Here is a 19,814-nt window from a genome sequence, read left to right as displayed (position 1 = left end):
CATCCTTTTGCCATCTGAAAAGGGTTGCAGAGGGAAGGAGGGATTTACAAAAATCGCCCCTGGCCCGCTTTGCATGTGCCAAACATTATTCTACCTGTGCAGTGTTAATCTGGATGTCAGTCATTGGCAGCAGTATGATGTCTAAAGCGGTGTTCTCTGGGAAGGGGTGGAGGAAGAAATGAGATGAAAACTTTTCCACTTGCAACTATTTTGTAAAGCTACAAGTATATCTCCAGTTTTTGTTTTAAATGACCTCGCATCTCCTAGGACAGTGATTCCCAAACTTTGTTGGTAGCATACCCTCCTCAGACTTCAAACAATTGTAAGTACCTCCAAGTAAAGAAAATAAATCTTGTTGGAATAATGCTTTCTGGTTTTACTTACATTCGGAGTAAAAAAAAACTACAAAGTGCCTGCAGGAAAGCCCCCAAGTACCCTCAGGAGTACACAGACTTCAGCTTGGTAATCACTGTCCCAGGAGCATTCTCAGAATCCACCTCTGGTTCTAAGCTTTTATTATACTGTAGAACAACTGTTAAGAAGTATTCACAGAGCAGTGCTCTTTCACTATGTGGAAACAATGCCAAGTAATGCTATAGTACTTCTCTTAGTAGACTTAATTTGCTACAAAAGCAGTTGAGACTGAACTATGGGCTATCTTAAGTAATACTTATTTACATCAAAAAAGCACCCCTTCAAAATACTATTTAATTAAAAATGCATCATCAGTTAAATTGTTCTGAATAGGAACCAGATAAATATGTTAGTGATTGACCCCAACCCAGACAGTAGTTCCCAGGAGATCTGTAGGCATACTGGACTTTTTCCAAGACCATCGAACGGCTCCTCATTAAAAGGTTTTAATAAAATGTGAATGTTAACTTACTTTAAACAATAAATCAAGCACATTGTGTTTCCTGTTTAGCGTAGGCTTTTTCAGATGTACTTAAAGTTGGACAATTTAAGTACTTAGCTACTGCATGTCAGACTTGATTACTGGTAATGCTTCTTGTCCTCTTCCTACCACAGCCAGCAGCCAGCTTCAGGTGTAGCCTATTCCCATCCAACTACAGTTGCAAGCTACACTGTCCATCAGGCTCCAGTAGCTGCACACACAGTTACTGCTGCCTATGCCCCAGCAGCAGCAACAGTTGCAGTAGCCAGGCCTGCTCCAGTGGCTGTTGCAGCTGCTGCAACGGCTGCGGCCTATGGAGGCTACCCTACGGCACATACAGCAACAGACTATGGTTATACACAGAGACAGCAAGAAGCTCCTCCACCACCACCTCCAGTTACAACGCAAAATTATCAGGTAAGCATATTCAGCAGAGCAAATGTCATTCCATTCTATTCATACATTTGCTGCTGTGCAATTCAGTCTTTTTCCTTTTGAAAAGTGGAGGGTGAAAAAAGGAGGCAAAGGGATAAGAATGCACATTTATAATCCTCTCATGTATCTGTGTACTTCTGGATGTAGTTTAGGGCACTCGAGTGCATTCTTAAGCACTCAGAAGTAAATCCCATTGAGTTCAATGGAACTCAGTGGGATTTATTTCTGAGTAAATGCACTTACTTCCTAGTAGATGTGTCATTCTAGCATATTCAAGCTTATCTCTGAAATTATGAATATTAAATTTTGTTAAAAAGGAAGCCAAGAATGTCTTAAAACAAAACTGTGGGATACATTAAAGAGCACAATGGAGAGCAAAGGAGTGTCTGCTCCCCATAGTAGTAGGGGAGTAGTAGTAGTAGTAGTAGTAGTCTGTGTTTGGTCCACTTTGAGTCAGTTTCCAGCCCCACAGCCTGTTTTACATTCCAGGATTGGAAAATGTAATGTAGGAGTGCCTCCTAAAACGTATGGAGTATCTTTCTAAATCACTGAGTAACCAGGCAGGATTGAGACTCCACACTTGTAAAAAAACAACTTCAGATTAAGCACTGCCCAGAACTCTCCCTTCATGAGTGTATTAAGTGACTGTGTTAAATAGGCAGGGCTGTGTAAACTTGAGCTTGAAAGTCAAAATACTGTTCCAAGAATATTTAAATTCTACAGTGTGTATAAACATGAGCAAATTATTTTCTTACTAGCTGACCCAGGCACAGAGCATCTGCATCTCTAGTTTGTCCCTCTTTCTTGGTCCTCTCCCCCTCAGGTCTTCCCCCCATTCTCAGCCCATTTCGGGCCACCTGCCTGCCCGCCACTTTCTTTCCCCCTGTCAATGCTTTCTCCACTGCTTTCCCCGCCAACTCTTTGTCTTGCCTGTCTGTCCTCGCTGCTTTCCCCGCCGTCACCTCTTCTCACCCGCCTGTCCTTGCTGCTTTCCCCACCACTACTTTCCCCGGCACCTATTTTTCTCGCCTGTCCGTTCTTGGTGCCTTCCCCAGCACCTCTTTCTCTCACCCATTCGCTTTCCCCCTGCTTCTGGCTGGCCTGCCAGCACCTCCCCCAGTCGGCCGTGGCGGCTTGGCCGGCCGCCTCCTCCTGCTGCTGCGCCTCCACCGGCCGCCATGGCTCTTCTCTTCCCACATCCCATTGCTTATCCCCCTTGGCCCTCCGGCAGCCGCTTTGCCTCTCCCCACCAGCCGGCCTGGCAGCAGCTGCTTCTCAGCCCACCGGCCAGCCAACTGCCTCTTGCCGTGCGCACTGCTCCACCGCCTGCCCAAACTGCTTGCTGCCCGCGTGTCTGGAACTCTCGTGAGAGTTCCACCATGCATGTGATCTTCTTAGAAAGGCATGTCTAAGATAATTAAGTATATAGATGTTGTTGTTGCACCCCTTCCCCGACCACAGCAAGCCTGTTTGGCCTCCCTCTCCTACCCTGTTCCTTATGAGGGATGTTCATCAAATATCCCTTCCTCTCTTTTAAGCCATAGCAGCCATTGGACTAGAAACTATTTTTAACAAAATGAATACTGAAAGTCTTAGGGTATTAAATCCTTAGCAGAACTCCAAGTAACTCACAACCCGGAATATTATAGGCTTGATTTTCTTAGAAGCCTTACAAACAAATTCTTTTGGTTGACATAGAGATGAACGCTGCATGTTTGCTAAAAGGGAAGAATAATTTTTGCAGATCTCCCTTTCCCTCTGAAGCCCACTGTGCCTCCTGAAAATATGTCCCTGAGGGTTGTGCGCGGCTCAGGAATGTGTTTTCAGGAGGCGCACTAAGCTTCAAAGGCAAGGGGAGATCGGTGTAGATCTTCGCTGCTGTGTAGTGTGCACGCAGTGTTAATCTGGATGACAGCCCCTATTTCCTTTCTAAAGCTTAGAATATGGAGTACAGGTGGACCTTGTTATACACAGTACCGCTATTTGCAGTTCTGCATACCCACAGTCCGAAAATAGGCAAACGAGCTCGGCAAATGCGGGTACAGAAAGGGTTAATACTTGCATATCCGCAGTTCCTAGGTGGCTGGAAGTGATCACCAAGATAATTTCTGGTGATAATTTCTGGTAATTTCTGGTTTAAAGGAGCCTTTCTCTGCTGTCTAGAGCCGAGGCCATCTTTGAATGGGTTATCCTTCCCACGTGCTTCTAGGTAGGACTAATTGAAAATAGTCACAGAGCCCTTAGTGGCTCTTCATTGGGGCGGGGGGCAGGGGAGAGAAGGATTTCCCCATGTGATTTTTTTGCTGGAAATTGGCCAAATTGGCAGTTTTTTTGGGGGGGGGGTATTGCTGGACAGATGGAGATCCACGGAGCATGGTACAGCACTTTCTATTATTTTTGCCATTTTCTGGACTTCCTCCCCATGCAGGAACCTAACCCCCCATTCCTATTGCTTCAGTATCTGCGGTTTCGTTACCCACGGACATCTGCAGGAACGGAACCTCCACAGATAACAGGGTACACCTGTATTTAGAAACTGAAGAACTCTCTTCTGGGCGCTTTCCAGATTACACGCTACAACAGTATCACTACTGTCCATTAAGTGTGCTTCCGTACTGCCTGTGTTTCAACATTGTCGTCCCTGTGCTGTCAGCAAGGTGCCAATCACATTTCCTATGCCTTCTTTTGGATTTTGTCCTTGCATTTTAGTCCTACAAGGTTGCATGTGCGTCTCCAAAAAATAGCTGTATTTCCCTGTTGTAGGAGGGTTGCACAATCTGTTTACGTTTTCAAAATGATCCTGCCAAGCCAAAGCATTTTACTGCTGAACAGCGTGTAACCTGGAAAGCATCCTGTTGATTTTATTTTGTGGAGGGGGAAGGCCTGCTTTGATTTTATTCTATTTTATGTATGATTAGGGAATGTTGAACCCAAGAGTACTGAATTATGTGCTAACTATTTGGTAATGTCAAGGGTGGGTGGAAATAGTTTGATTCTTCAAAATGTGGTTCATCAGTTCTGTTACATACTTCTGATATTTCGAAAACTAAATCCTTAGAATCATCAAAATTAATTCAGTAACAATCCATATGTTCAAGGGAAAAATTCAGGTCCTCAATTCTTTTTCTTTCTTTTCCCCCATGTGTTTTTCAAGGACTCCTATTCTTATGTTAGATCCACTGCCCCAGCTGTAGCTTATGACAGCAAGCAATATTATCAGCAACCTACAGCCACTGCGGCTGCAGTGGCAGCTGCTGCCCAGCCACAGCCTTCTGTAGCTGAATCGTACTACCAGACAGGTGGGTTGCATGCTTTGAAATCCTTTTCGGTTCATGTAGTGTTTATTTTAGAGAACTTTTGTTCTTCTGATATATTCACAGGTGTTTTAAAGAATATGTTTATGCAGAATTAAGAATACTACAGTATCTGGCCTCGAATGGTTAACTTTTCTTAATGTGCAGCATTTGCAAAGATCTTAGAGTTCTGGTCTGCAAGTCATTAAATAGTCTAACTCACAAAAGCTAAGCAGATCCAAGATTTATCATAAGAACAGCCCTGCTGGATCAGGTGCAAGGCCCATCTAGTCCAGTATCCTGTTTCACACAGCGGCCCACCAGATGCCTCTGAGAAGGCCACAGGCAGGGGGGTGAGGGCTTGCCCCCTCTCCTGCTGTTGCTTCCCTGCAACTGGTATTTAGCGGCATCTTGCTTTTGAGGCTGGAGGTGGCCTACGGCCATCAGACTCACACCCATTGATAGACCTGTCCTCCATGACTTTGTCTAACTCCTTTTAAAGCCATCCAAGCTAGTGGCTGTCAACTCATTCTGTGGCAGAGAATTCTATAAGTTAATTATATGCCATGTGAAGAAGTACTTTCTTTTGTAAATTTCCTTAGCTTGTGTTTCATTGGATGATACCTGGTTCTAGTGGTGTTAGAGAGGGAGAAAAATTTCTCTCCGTCTGTTCTCTTTATTTCATGCATAGTTTTAGACACCTCTATCTTGTCTCCCTGTAATTACCTCTTTTCCAAACTAAAGAGCCCTAGATGCCATAGCCTTGCCTCATAAGGAAGGTATTCCAGGCCCCTGCTCATCTTGGTTGCCCTCTTTTGCTCCTTTTCCAGTTCTACGATGTCCTTCTTAAGATATGGTGACCAGAACTGAACACAGTGCTCCAAATGTGGCTGCACCATAGATTTGTATAAGGGCATTATAATATTAGCATTTTTATGTTTAGTCCCCTTCCTAATGATCCCTAGCAGGTTTATCTGAAACATTTGCACCCTCACACCTTAGGGGATTTTGCTTGCCGAACCAGATACCACCCAGTTCCTGTTGACAATCTCCCAGGTGTCATTTTAAAAGCTGCTCTGCAACCTTTTTGATTTTAAGCCCCAGCAATCTGGTTTCATCTTGGTTCCAGTGAAGACTACCCCAGGCTTCGCTTGCCCCAAAATGTATCCCAGTGCCTAACAAATCTAAACCCCTCCTCCCGGCACCACTGTCTCAACCACACATTGAGACCCCTCCGCTCCACTTGTCTTGCTGACGCTGCGCGTGGAACAGGTAGCACTTCAAAGAATGCTACCCTAGGGGTTCTGGATTTCAGTATGTTACCTAGAAGCCTAAATTTGGCTTCTAGGACCTCCTGACTGCATTTCCCAACATTGTTGGTGCCGATGTGTGCTACGACAGCTTACCCCTTCCCCAGCAGTGCCTAACAGCCTCTCTAGACACTGTGTGATGTCCACAACCTTTGCATACAGGTTACAAATCCATCTCTATGCCCCTAACAATTGAATCACCCACTACTAGGAGCACGCCCCCCCGGAGGAATATCCTCTGTGTGGGAGGATATGGGCGCATCACCCAAGGATGGGGTCCCTTCTAAGGGAGTATTCCCCACTTCCTCAGACTGATGTCCTTCTTACCTGAGACCTTCATTCTCTATGACAGCAAAAGAGCTGTCTGCTTGGGAGTGGCATGCTTCTATCACATCCCTGAGGGTCTCACCCACACATCCCTCTGCCTCCCTGAGCTCCTGCAGGTCAGCCATCTTGGCTTTGAGAGAACTAGTTTAAGCCAGGAGCTTTTTGCACTGAGTGCACACCCACGACTTGTGCCATCAGAAGTCAAATAGTCATACATGCAACACTCGGTGCAATACTCTGGGAAGCACCCACTCCCCTGCTTTCTACCTCTTCTGCTATTCATAACTGATTTGATTGGCTATTTAGAATGTATAGAGCTTATTTACTAAAAAGCTAGGTCTTAGGTGCAGTTGTCAGCTAATTAAAGGTTTTAAGCTCTGTCCTCCAAGAAAATTACAAAAGTGGGGTAGTACTCACCACCTCCTTGTGCTGGGTGTCTCCGTTGCGATAAAGGGGGGGCCTTTTGTGTGCCTCGCTGCAAACTTCCCTGTCAAACTCCCACTAAACTGCTGTAAAACTCCTTTGATATCTGTTAGCAACCCCCTGTTAGCAAAGCTCCCCTGATGTTGACTTCACAAAAGGTCCTTCCAAACTGAGCAAACTCAGGAATGAGTTTCCCCTCAACTATAATTGCTCAGTTATCCACAAGAAGTTGCTGACATGGCTGCATGTTACAAGAGTAGGGTTTTTTCCCATTTCTCTATGTAAGATGCTTTGTAAACGTTTTATAGAAAAGTGGCATATACATATTCTAAATAAATAATAATCTACCAAAACTGTGGAGCCTTGGCCATCAAGCTCCAGAGTGTCCCCGCCTGATTCCAAGGCAGATTCACTTGGCTTGTATTTTATTTGCCACTAACTTTGACAGTATTTACTTGGCTCACAAGTATGAGATCACCGTTCTTTTGCATCTTTTCTATATATGGAGTATTGTAGTTGAAGATTTGTGATACAAGGGGTACACTTGTTAAAGAGGTTGCAAATCCCTGAAGTAGACAATTAGCACAATTTTATGTAGTGTTAGGCTACAAATATAGTATAAACAGTACAGCCCTGGCTGTTCTTTTGTTTTCTCAACACTAATGGTCTGCTTGCTAAGTAAAAACTTCAGCCAGACTCAATTTTAAATCAGTAGAGGTCAGTGTTTTTCAAGACACTGCCACAATTCAAGGCCAAAGCACAAGAGAGTGTCACTGTAGGGCAAACTGTTTTACATATGTAGCTTCTGAGTCTAGGGGCTGTGTTGCCTGTAATATATAATGGATAAATGGTTAGAAAGGAATGTGGAATCAGTCTAGGGGCTGTGTTGCCTCTAATATATAATGGATAAATGGTTAGAAAGGAATGTGGAATCAGCATATAGAGACTTCATTGTCAATCAGTCTCTCTAGCCATCATAAATTATACATGTTTGAAGAATGTGGGTAAACATGCTAGTTAAGAAGCAAAGGAAATGGAAACAACACATTTAAAAATCCTTCTGGCATTACGATATTGTAGAAGGACCACTGTGTGAAACTTAAAGCTGGGGTAAGATTTGAGTCTATATTAGCTTTTTTATTCAGTGAGAAGGTTAAATGAATTATTATTTTTTTTAAAAAAAATTGCAATTCTTTATAGAATTATTGAAGTTTTCAGGGTGTAACTTTGCTCTTCTGTTGTAATTAGCTCCAAAAGCCGGCTATAGCCAAGGTGCAACTCAGTATACTCAAGCCCAGCAAACGCGACAAGTGACAGCCATAAAGCCAGCCACTCCAAGTCCAGCTACCACTACATTCTCCATATATCCTGTATCTTCCACTGTGCAACCAGTTGCAGCTGCTGCTACGGTTGTTCCCTCGTATACTCAGAGTGCCACATACAGTACAACAGCAGTTACTTACTCTGGTGAGTATTGTTTAGATAGAGGGTGTTGGAGGCCATAAATTGCTGTTTCTTTGAGATACTAAGATCAGACTTGTAGGAATACTCCACCAAAAAGTCTGGATTCTCTCATAACAACAACAACAACAAGCCAGATCAGGTGATCAAAATAAATTTAACAGGTGAACCTTGCTATCTGTGGATTCGATATCTGGGGTTTCGCATATCTGGGGTTGGGTGATTGACTCCGGACCTTGGCATAAGTGAAAAAACTGGCAAAAGGGTTAATTTTGCTTATCTGTGGGTTGGAGTCGGCCGTAAATGACCTCAGAGGTTATTTCCAGCTGCCATTTTATGACAAGCCATTTTGTGGCTTCTCTGTTTTTTGTTTTTAAAAGAAATCTGCAATTTTGTGCAGTTTTGGGGGGCAAAATGTACTTTGAGGGGATTTGCTGGGCACATGGACACCCGTAGAGTGGGTAATCACACTCACTTTTAGTAATCTTTGCTGTTTTGGGGTGTACGTCCCCCTTTCCCCTCACATGCAGGAACCTAACCTCCCCCGCTCCATCCCCATAGGTGTAATGCCTTGTTACTCACAGTTTCATTACTCACAGCTGTAGGTGAGAAACGAAATCCCTGCGGGTAACAAGGTATGCCTGTACATATGTTGGGAGTGACTGAAGGAATAAGGTGATGTCAGGCTGTTGATGTGTAGAAACGAGTTGTTTAGGCCATATAAGCCCTCTCCCAGTTACTCTTTGTCCTTTAGTAAACATGGCATATAAATTTAAAAGATGAATGCCAGGGTTATCAGCATTTAAAATTCCATATGAAAAGGTGTTTGTGCAGCTTAAATGCAGAGTATTCACACTTCTGTTAGTGTCTCACATATCTCATAGCTTCATATATACAAATGCCAGAGAGCATAAGGAGAAAGGCTGTGGAATTCTTGATGGTGGTTCCTTAGGGAAATAGGGCAGATAATAAAAGAGCATGAAAAGTTATGGAGTTTTTAAAAAATGTTAATATCTGGTGTGGGGGGGATCCTGCAAGGTGTGGTGGAGACCTACTGCTGCCTGGAGTTGAGCTCTCTACGCTAGTAGATAAAGCTTTTTTTTTAGGTGCTTTCATTTACTCCTTTCCTGTAAACAATACAAACATTGCTGGTTACTAGTGTAGGATATAGTACTTGTACATCTTTGTGGGGCTCACTGTGTAACTCTACTTAAGATCTGTTGATGTTATTCCAGGAAAAGAAAATATTGCTTCTTTACCTTGCAAGTTACTCCTCACTGCAGTGGTGCAGATTGGGATGAAGAAGCTTAGTTTGACATTAAGTAGTAAGATTTGAGCACACATTTGAAATATACCATCCTAGGGATACATCCTAGGGTTTATGCCTGAGGAACATTATGCACTCAATTATTACTTAACATGTCAAACTTTCATGCACATCTAACTCAAATCTTTTGTTATTATTTAAAGGTACATCGTACTCTGGCTATGAGGCTGCAGTATATTCAGCTGCATCATCTTATTATCAACAGCAGCAGCAGCAGCAGAAACAAGCGGCAGCTGCTGCTGCTGCTGCAGCTGCAACAGCTGCCTGGACAGGGACCACCTTTACTAAAAAGGCACCATTCCAAAATAAACAGTTGAAACCGAAACAACCTCCCAAACCACCCCAGATCCACTACTGTGATGTTTGTAAGATCAGCTGTGCTGGACCACAGGTACCATTACTCTTTCCATGGTGAAAATGGATGTTTGTTCTGTAAAATGAGGGCGGGGGGGAAGTTGGAAATATCCATACAGTAAGAATTCTTAAAAGCTCTTTGTTTGGGCGTTATTTCAGATAAAATATATATTAGACTACATTAAGCACTACTAAGTTTGAAAAGGTGCATGTTAAGGTTGATGCTGGTTCTGTAAAGTAGACATTGTGCTTGTATTCAAGATGCTAACTAGGACTGAAAAAGCTATACAGGTTGAGTATCCCTTATCTGGACATCCAAAATCCGGAATGCTCCAAAATCCGGACACCACGCCATAACAAAGACAAAAAACAAAACCGCCTGCATCTTTAACCTCTCACTGAGTGGAGCCCCGCCGAAGGTGTGCTTATGCTTTTTCTTTTTTTCTGGACCCTCCTGGTCCTTTAAATGCTTTGTCTTCTTTGCTGCTTTTTTGGGCGGCAGAGCTACCTCTGCTTCGGACGCCTTAGGGAGAGTTGTGGCCACAGTCCCAGCGAGCGAGGGAACCCATCTTGACCTCCGAGAGAACCCCTTCCGACAGGGAGCCTCTCAGGGCATCTCCCAACTGAGAAACCTCTATGTATTTTAAAGTCACAAATCACCAAAAGGCAAGGAAAACTGAAAAAACTAACCAAAAGCCAACCAAACCTAAACGAGTGAGGAAAGGGAAAGGAAAAAGAGAGGAAAACGGTGACTCCCTTCCCCCCCCCACACACAGTAGAAAGGAAGGATAAGAATAAGGATGGCCAGAGAAGGATAAACGAACGTAAAAGGGTAAAAGCCCTAAGGCTCACAAGTCAGAAATCACTAAAGAGAGCTAGCAGCTCAAAAAGTACCCCATCCTCCACTCCCTGCTCAGTTTGGCACCTGCTGAGTTGGCATCTATTTTGGCGCTGTGTTGGTGCCTGCTTTGTTTTGTAAAGGTACAGTACAGGGTAATGTCGAAAATGTCAAAAGGTTTTCATTACATTTACAGTTAACTGTAGTTACTGTAAATTATTTGTTTTAATACTTTAAATAAAACCATAAAATACAGTAACCTTCCATGTTTAGACTTGGATCCCATGCCCAAGATATCTCATTATGCAAATATTCCAAAATTTGGAAAAATTCAGGAACACTTCTGGTCCCAAGCAGTCCAGATAAGGGATACTCAACCTGTATTAAGCTTCTTGCAACTTCTCTTGGTTTCAAACGTCATTTTTAATGCAGGGGCTGCACAAAATGCAAGTTCAAAACACTCTTGGGTGCATGCAGCTAGTAATATGGATCTTGGCCATTGTTTTGTGGATTGATTGATTAATTCATTAAGTGCCATCAAGTTGGTGCTGACTCTTAAATTCTGGGTCTTGTCTTTGTCTGAGGCCAAATAAGTCATTAACCATCTGAGCTCTAATGCTTGAAGTTTCTCCTTGGAAAGTATTTGTTACTAGCTTAACCTATGCAGAGTATCTGCGTGCTAGTACTTGATTGCTCTTCTCAATCCCTGCCAAAGCCTCCCTCACCTCAAAGATCTCTCCACTGTCACCTGAGCGGCACTCCTGCTCTTCTTCCTCCATTTGGTTGCTTCCTTCCCCCTCACCCCTCTTGGTCACCCCTCATCCATTTACTCCATCTCCCTCACCCCTCTTGGTTGCAGCTGCAGTGTGGCTGGCACCTGTTGGCCAAGCTCCAGCCCCCTATCCCCAGAGACCTCACCCGAGCCATGCTCCTGCTCTTCCCCACAGGAGCAGCAGCAGTTGACCGGGCCCTTTCTTTCTGCCGCCACTGCCATGGCCACTCGTTCCCCTCAGGCTTCTGACAGGCCTGGGCCCATCCCTTGCATGCCTGCCTCCGTCCGCCAATGACCTCGGTAGCCCAAACAGCTGCAATGGTTGACTGGGCCCTTCCTTGCTGCCGCCATGGCTACTCATTCTCCTCAGGCTGCTGACAGGCTTGGGCCTGTCCCTCGCCCTTCCTTCTTTTCCCCTCCCTTCTTTTTCTCTCTTTCTCTCTCCTCCACACACTCTTCTCCTCTCTCCCTCTCCCCCCCCTCCTGAGTTAACAGATCTTGTTTCCTCATGTAATTCACACAATGGCAGCCTCCTTCTCCTGAAGGGGCTCTTTCCTCCCTCAAAACCCCTCTCTTTGCAGACCCCTGCCTGCTATTCTTTTAGATAGATAGATAGATAGATAGATAGATAGATTCCTCTCCTCTACAATCAAGAACATCTTCCGACCAGCATTCCAACTGAGCTTAACCATCACCAGCTCCTCCTCCCTATCTGCATATCGAATCCCCACTGCCCAATCACCATGGTGCTTCTGTTCTCATAGGCTCCTCCTCCCTGTCTGCATATGGAATCTCCACTGCCCAGTCAGGTGCTTCTGCTATCAAACTTGCAAATGCTGCCACACATGGGATTATCCACAAGTACGCCTTAGAGAATTAACTATATATTTAATTCTCTAAGGCATACCCATGGCTAATTCCATGCGTGGCAGCCCTCTCGAGATGCTCTTTGCCTGGCCCAGCTAGTATATATAGATTGTCTAGCATTCCTGTTTTGAAATGGAATAGAACACCATCCTTCAGTAGAGTAAAATAAAATTTAAAGCATACCCATTTTTTTTACTTGGATTGCATCATACATCATTACAGTTTTAACAATGAATCTATCTGTTACTTAGATATTTCACTTTATGCTGTTCCCTAAATTGCCAGGCCAAAGTTGGTGGCCAACTAATTCTATGGATGGTTAGGAGAAATAAATTTCCTGGGAACATTTTAACCGTCTTTTAACTGTTAAAAGTTACATGTATTTGAATGTGACAAGTTCTTTACCCCAGCAAAACCAAACAGTTAATAATTTTAATGTCTTGTTCTATATGCTCCGTTTCCTCAATAACATGAATAATATAACCCCCGTATGTATTTTTTGTGGCAATTTGTACAGACTTACAAAGAACATTTGGAGGGACAGAAACATAAAAAGAAAGAGGCTGCACTGAAAGCATCCCAGAACACCACCAGCAACAGTTCATCTACTCGTGGCATTCAGAACCAGTTGCGTTGTGAACTCTGTGATGTGTCCTGCACAGGAGCTGATGCTTATGCTGCCCATATTCGTGGAGCCAAGCATCAGAAAGTACGTAGATTTTCCCTTTTCCTCCTCTGACTAAACCTTGAGGCACGCTGCCCACGTTTTGCGAGATCGCTAGCGGGAAAAGTGGCAGGGCGGGGTCTGGCAGGCAGGCAGTGCCTCCCCTGCCCCTTAAAGAACCCCGCTCTCCCGGAAATGCACGGTTCACACATGAGCCAGTTTACTGTAAATGATTTTGAAGGTGTCTTTAAATTCATTGGCCCACATCCAGATTAGCATAATGCGATGTCGCACAAATGCTAGTGGAAGACCTTCCCTGGACGTGTGCAGTCTGTCATCATCTTCTAGCACAAGAATTAGTCTGGAATACAGGTTCTTCTAAGTGGTCTCTGTCCATCACACAGATGGGCTTCCACGCAGTGTGAGAAGCATCTGGAACACTCACAAGCTGATCTGTCTTTCTATCTTTCTGCTTAGTATAGGTAGCTAGGCTCCACCCCCATACACCCCCATAGGAGCCCCTGGTGGCGCAGTGGTAAAACTGCTGCCCTGTAACCAGAAGGTTACAAGTTCGATCCTGACCAGGGGCTCAAGGTTGACTCAGCCTTCTATCCTTCCGAGGTCGGTAAAATGAGTACCCAGAATGTTGGGGGCAATATGCTAAATCATTGTAAACCGCTTAGAGAGCTCCGGCTATAAAGCGGTATATAAATGTAAGTGCTATTGCTATTGCTATACACCTTAGTCACCTGACCCTCACCCTTTTCCTCAGTTCTTTTTTGTCTGCCTAGGAAGAGACATCTTCGGATACCTCACTAGTTTATTCTGTCAGGATTTATGATTTTAAGTTTGTTTTTGCTCTTTATCAATACTTTGGTTATACTTCTTCCTTGTATCATTTTGCGTGTTTTTTCTTTTATTCGGTTTAGTGTCCCCATTTCGCTTCACGTTCCTCATACTGAAATGAATGCTGAGGGGCCTTAATGCACTGTATGGCCTGTAGGTTGGCCTTCAAATGCTGTCAACTGTGCAGATCAGCCTTTTCCTCCTCAGACGGACATAATTTGTGCTTGTTCTGTCTGGGGGAATCTCACGTTACTGCCTCCTGCCCACACTGTCAGAGATTTTCCAAACAGGCAAGGAGGAACAGGGCATCTCACCTTCACTTATATTTGTGGGAACGTGCCTTGTCGGCTGAAGTCATGGAACCATCTGACAGCGGATCTGCTCTCAGCCATACCGAGCGGGCTGTGTCAGCTGTGGTGGTAGCTCAGCCACTGGGAAGGCCTGGGACTCCCTCGGGGACTTCCTCTGCCTCCGTTATACTGGGTGCTGTCACGGTGCTACAAAAAGCCCCTGAGGTGACTCCGGCGCCCTGTGCCATCCCAGCTGCAACATCAACCCCTGCTGGCACCTCTGATGTTACTGCAGCCCCGAAAAAACATAAGAAAAAGACAGAAAAGGCAAGGGCTACCTCTGCTCCAAAAGCAAAAACGATGCCTGCTGTGAAGGGCCGAGTGTTGGCAGACGTGCATGCGCCAACTGCTGCCGTGCCGATACGCTCTGAGCCTTCTACAGAGCCAGCCAAAACTAAGCACGGCAAACCTTGTCAGGACCGTTCAGAACTGGAGCAACAGCATGCCACTGAACAGCGAGGAGTACCTTTTCACTCCCACGCCCGAGAGCGCGAGGTGGTGTGTGTGCAGTCAGCAAAGCCCCTTTCCCCTTATCTCGGAAGAGAGAGAGTTTCCCGTCGGGATTGGGGCGCTCATGTCAGCACTGCTCCTGCCTATAAGTGCAATTTCTCGGAGTCAGGATCAGAGCGCTGGCATTCTGCTTACTCTTAGGAGTAAAGTAGTCCCAATGTTTATGTGCCCAGAGCAAACACATATTCTCCATACCACTCAATAAAATACTACCCAACACATGACTATGATTTCACTGATGAGAGTGCCCCTGAGGCTGAATATATAGGTCACAATAGGAGCTCCTATCGAGACCCGGACTATAGAAATGGGGGCTATAGGGAGCGATCCAGGACACCAAGAAAAAGTTATGGTTCTGGCTCTGAATCTCCCTATCAATATGAAGGTAGGTTGTCCTCCCGTCTTAGAAGGGAATCTCCTCCATACAAGAGAAGATGTTACTCTTCCTATGAAGCGGCAGATGCTGCAGCCTCCCACGTTCGGTCCCACTCAGACCGCCTCGCCTTGACCAATGACTATTCTTGGGCTGCTCTGACTGTCCCTGCTCAGCATGAGAGCGTGCCAGCTGTACTACCGATTGCAGGCAAAAGGTCTGAACCTGCTCCAACTTCAACTCACCCTTTGGGAGTGGTTACTGAATCGTCCTTGGACCCGTTATGTCCGGTCCCACCAGAAAAGATTCTGGAATCTACAGACTCTTCAAGTGACTCTGAACCAGACTCAAATACCTCTTCCTCGAGTGAAGGTGTCCCTGACTCAAAGCATGACCGGCGGAAAAAGCTATCAGTTCCCTCTTCTCCACTTGCGGACTATAAGACCTTTCCTACCTACATGTCCAAGATGGCTAGCGCCCTTGGCATCCAGATACAAGAAGTACCTAATCCATTCACTAAACCTTTGTTTGATGTTTTAAAGGAGGATTCGTCTCAATTTATAGCAATTCCCATGAATCAAGCTCTATTAGACATCGCCCAAGGTTTTTGGGAAAACCCGTCTTTTGTCCAGGCACTCTCTCGGAAGGTGAAGAATCTGTACAAGATGCGAACCGAAGACTCTGCCTTCTTGCATAAACATCCAGCACTGAACTCTATTATAGTAGAAGCAGCACAAACAAAATCTAAAAATAAGCTCCTGTCTGCGCCAGTTGACAGGGAGGGTCGCAGATTGGATGCCATGGACAAGCAGATTTACTCAGGTGCTGCGATGCAGATTAAGATTGCAAACTATCAAGCTTGCATGTCCAGATATAATCATCTCTTATGGGAGAGACCTTTGGAGCATCTGGGGTCCCTCCAATCGCCACAGCATGAGGCGATCATCTCTTTGCAGAAGGGGGGTTGCTAGCTGAGCAAACAGTTCCTCCATACTTCCAAACATTCGACTGTCTCCGCGGCCAGGTCTCTTACCACCTGTGTGTTGATTTCTCTGTTGATTTCTCTGTGTTGTCATGCCTGGCTTCGATCATCTGGCTTGCATACAGACGCACGCACAAGGATTGAAGACCTCCCATTCGACTGCTTAGCCTTGTTTGGTGCTCAGACAGATGAAATGATGGCGCGTGTACAGAAGTTAAGAAAAACAGTGAAGTCCATGAGCTTCACATTGGCTTCTTCTGCTCCTAGGTTTAATAGGTCGTTTCGCACACAGTGGGCCTACCAACATCGTCCGTCTGTGCCCCCAGGGTATGACCACTCCTTTCGTTAACAAAGCTACTCCCAGTTTAACCAACATTTCAAAAAGCGACAGTGTCAAAATGCCAAGCCGGCCCACCAGAAGTCCAAGCCCATGCCCTTCCAGAAAAGGGCATGACTACCCCTGGCTTGGTTCAAGGCTGAGGCCCTTCCTGAGTCAATGGGAGGACATAACTACAGACACCTGGGTTCTCACCATTATCAGAATAGGCTACACCATAGAGTTCTTACAACGATCTCCAGACTCAGGTAAGAGGTCTACCCCTACGAATCCCATACTCCAAGAAGAAATAAAGTCCCTTCTTTGCAAGGGAGCAATATAACATGTGCCTCCCTACTGAGAGGACAGCCTCTTCTCCCGCTATTTTACCATTCCCAAAAGGGACGGAGGCCTGAGGCCAATGTTGGATCTCCGTTTACGAAATACATCCAGTACCAACTTTTCAGGATGCTCACGATTTCAGACATTATGGCCCTCTTGTCCAATGGACTATGGTTTGTGTCCATTGATCTGGAAGACACTTTTCTGTTCGCCCTCAACACCGGAAATACCTCCGCTTCCTGGTAGATGAGGAAACTTACCAATTCTGAGACATGCCTTTCGGACTCTCCTCAGCACTGAGGGTCTTCACAAAATGTATTGTGGTCATAGTGGGGCATCTACAAGAGAAAGGAGTGCAGATATTTCCTTTTTTCGACAACTGGTTGCTGGCTGCAGGGTCCCCAGACCACCTCATGAAAGACCTCCGCATGACTATAGCCCTGCTAAAAGATCTGGGACAGTTGGTCAATTACAAAAAGTCGCAACTTCAACCTCCACACCGCATTGTGTTCTTGGGTGTCATGTTGGACTCCATCTCTGCAACAGCGTGTCTACCAGATGAGCGTACTCAGAACAACCAACAGTTAGCTTGCCAGATTTACGATCGGGCTCTCCACCCCGCAAGGAACTTACAAGGAATGCTAGGTTTCATGGCCTCCACGATGGCCACCCTGCCTACAGCCAGGCTTCGTATGAGACCTCTTCAGTGCTGGTTCCTCGATGTCTTTTGATCAGGGAAAGACCACAATTCCAAGATGTTATGGGTCTCTGTGCGGATACGCAGTTCGCTGCGGTGGTGATGACTGTCCGGAACTTGGAACAGTCTACACCTTTCCAGAGACATTCTCCCCAAGAACAGGTTACTACGGACGCCTCAGAAGAAGGCTGGGGGACACATCTGTGAGACCTTTGCCTAAATGGCCACTGGTCCAAAGAGGAGTCCATCCATCATATAAACTAGCTGGAACTTTTAGCCGTATTCAAGGCCTTAAAAGGTTTTCTGCCAAAGTTGGAAGTCCGTCATTTACAAATATTAACAGACAATACTACAACCAAGGCCTATATCAACAGGCAGGGCAGGACCGGGTCTCGTGCCCTGCTGGCCCTATCACTTGATCTGTGGCATTGGGCCCTAGAACATCACATGGTCCTTTCTGCTGTCCACATCAAGGGACTGGACAATTCTTTGGCAGACTCCTTAAGCTGTTCCAGCCATGTGTCTCACGATTGGAAAATGGATCTGGACGTTTTGCATACCATCTTCAGACACTGGGGCTTTCCAGAAGTCGACCTTTTCGCCAGCGAGGACAACTGTTAGTGTCTCCACTTCCACTCCAGAGCAGGAGTTGGTGTCAGTTTGCTGGGCAATGCCTTTGCATCAACATGGTTGAGGAAGCTGCTGTACCTGTTTCCTCCAATTCCCCTTCTGCCGTGAGTTCTCCAAAAGTTGGACCTAGAGCTGTCAGATTGCATGCTGATAACCCCTTGGTGGTCACGCCGCCCATGGTTCCCGTGTCTCCTGAACCTCTCGGAGGGTTGCTTCTTATGTCTTCCTCTCAGGCCGACCCTGTTGTCATTTCAAGATGGTTGAATTCTGCATCCCGACATACAAATATTGCGACTGACGGCATGGAGAATACAGCTGTCTGGTAATCGGAATTGAAATAAGTTTTAGCAGCTAGTAAAAAGCCATCTACGTTGAGATCGTATGCAGCAAAATGGAAATGCTTTTCAACATTCACAGCTCAGCAAGGATTACCTGACCCTACTCACGCAGAACTTCTAGTAATCCTCGCATATCTACTGGAGTTGAAGAAGTCTGGACTCTCTATGTCCTCAGTCAAGGTCCATTTGGTGGCTATTTCAGCCAACCAGGAGATGGCTGACCATGTCCTTGTACATCTTGAAGGAGGTTAAGAGATTCTTAAAAGGTCTCACCCACCTGCACCCTGATGCACCCTCAACAGCACCCTCCTGGGACCTGCAGTGTGTGCTCACGACTCTTATGGGTAAATCCTTTGAGCCGATGGCGACCTGTGACATTAGACTACTGACTCTTAAGACAATCTTCCTGGTTGCTATCACCTCAGCCAGGAGGGTGGGAGAACTGAGAGCTTTACGATGTGATCCACCATTCCTCTTTCAGAAGGAAAAGGTTGTGTTACGAGTTGACATTTCATTCCTTACTAGGATTGTGTCTTCCTTTCACAGATCCCAACCCATGTCATTGCCTGTGTTCTTTCCCAATCCTTCGACAGCCTTGGAACATAGGTGGCATACGCTGGATGTCAGAAGAGCTCTGGTCTTTTATCTTGATAGAACAAAGTCTTTCAGTTAATATCCGACAAGGACATGATTTGTTCCCATTGTCTGGATTTGATTTGTGAAGTTTTATGTACCCAGCTTTATGCAACCAAGTGTTGATCAGATGTAATCAAATGTTGATCACTGCTGCCAAATTTTCTTAGAACTGTTAATATATTCAGAATGTTTTCTTCCTAGTACTTGCTTAAAGAAATATCATGACACTGTTTTTCTTTTTCTTTTTGCTTTATGTTTCAATAAAATTTAAAAAAAATGTTTTTTTAAAAAGAAAAAACAAAGTCTTTCAGAACCTCTACCTCCTTGTTTATGACTTATGGAGAGCCCCATAAGGACTGTAGAGGACTCGCAATCCATCTCCCCCTGGATTGTACAGGCCATTAAATTAGTGTACCAAGTAGCTGGATGGACCCCTCCAAGTCAGCTATGTGCTCATTCTACCAGGGCTGTAGCTACGTCTACTGCATTTGACAGGAGTCTATCACTGGAATCTTATCTGCCAGGCAGCTACTTGGGCATCGCCTTCATCATTCATAAAGCATTATGCTTTAGATGTTAGAGCTCGCAAGGATGCTTCTTTTGGGAAGTCAGTTTTACAGGCTGTATTTGATTAACTGTTCCGCTCCCGTATGTCTTGATGTTACATGTTGATCTGTTGGCTGCTTCTTCTAATGTTGCGTTCAATAAAATTGTGTCTTTGTTGACATATGCCTCTTTCCTTCGACTGTCCAGTTGATTTTTGGGAGTACCTTGATACCCCTGGCTCTGTCCCTCCTCCATGGTTCTAGAGCAGGCCTGCTCAACTTA

The 19,814-nt window shown here is 45.2% G+C and overlaps 1 protein-coding gene across 2 annotated transcripts in view; it reads left to right on the top strand.

Annotated features, from left to right (window-relative positions):
* ZFR (zinc finger RNA binding protein) overlaps nucleotides 1–19,814 on the top strand; it is an 88,891-nt gene that overhangs the window by 7,831 nt on the left and 61,246 nt on the right. For both annotated transcript variants that reach the window (XR_008314486.1, XM_053287937.1), the window contains exons 3-7: nucleotides 1,030–1,312; nucleotides 4,485–4,629; nucleotides 7,932–8,150; nucleotides 9,615–9,862; nucleotides 12,820–13,011. Coding sequence is in view for 1 of the 2 variants with exons in the window: in XM_053287937.1 (XP_053143912.1) it covers nucleotides 1,030–1,312; nucleotides 4,485–4,629; nucleotides 7,932–8,150; nucleotides 9,615–9,862; nucleotides 12,820–13,011 (1,087 nt within the window). In the remaining variant the exon portion in view is untranslated. The remainder of the gene's footprint in view (nucleotides 1–1,029; nucleotides 1,313–4,484; nucleotides 4,630–7,931; nucleotides 8,151–9,614; nucleotides 9,863–12,819; nucleotides 13,012–19,814) is intronic.

Source organism: Hemicordylus capensis, chromosome 2 (assembly GCF_027244095.1).
Source record: "Hemicordylus capensis ecotype Gifberg chromosome 2, rHemCap1.1.pri, whole genome shotgun sequence".
NCBI classification, from domain to species: Eukaryota; Metazoa; Chordata; class Lepidosauria; order Squamata; family Cordylidae; genus Hemicordylus; species Hemicordylus capensis.
This window is presented reverse-complemented; position numbering and strand designations above follow the sequence as displayed.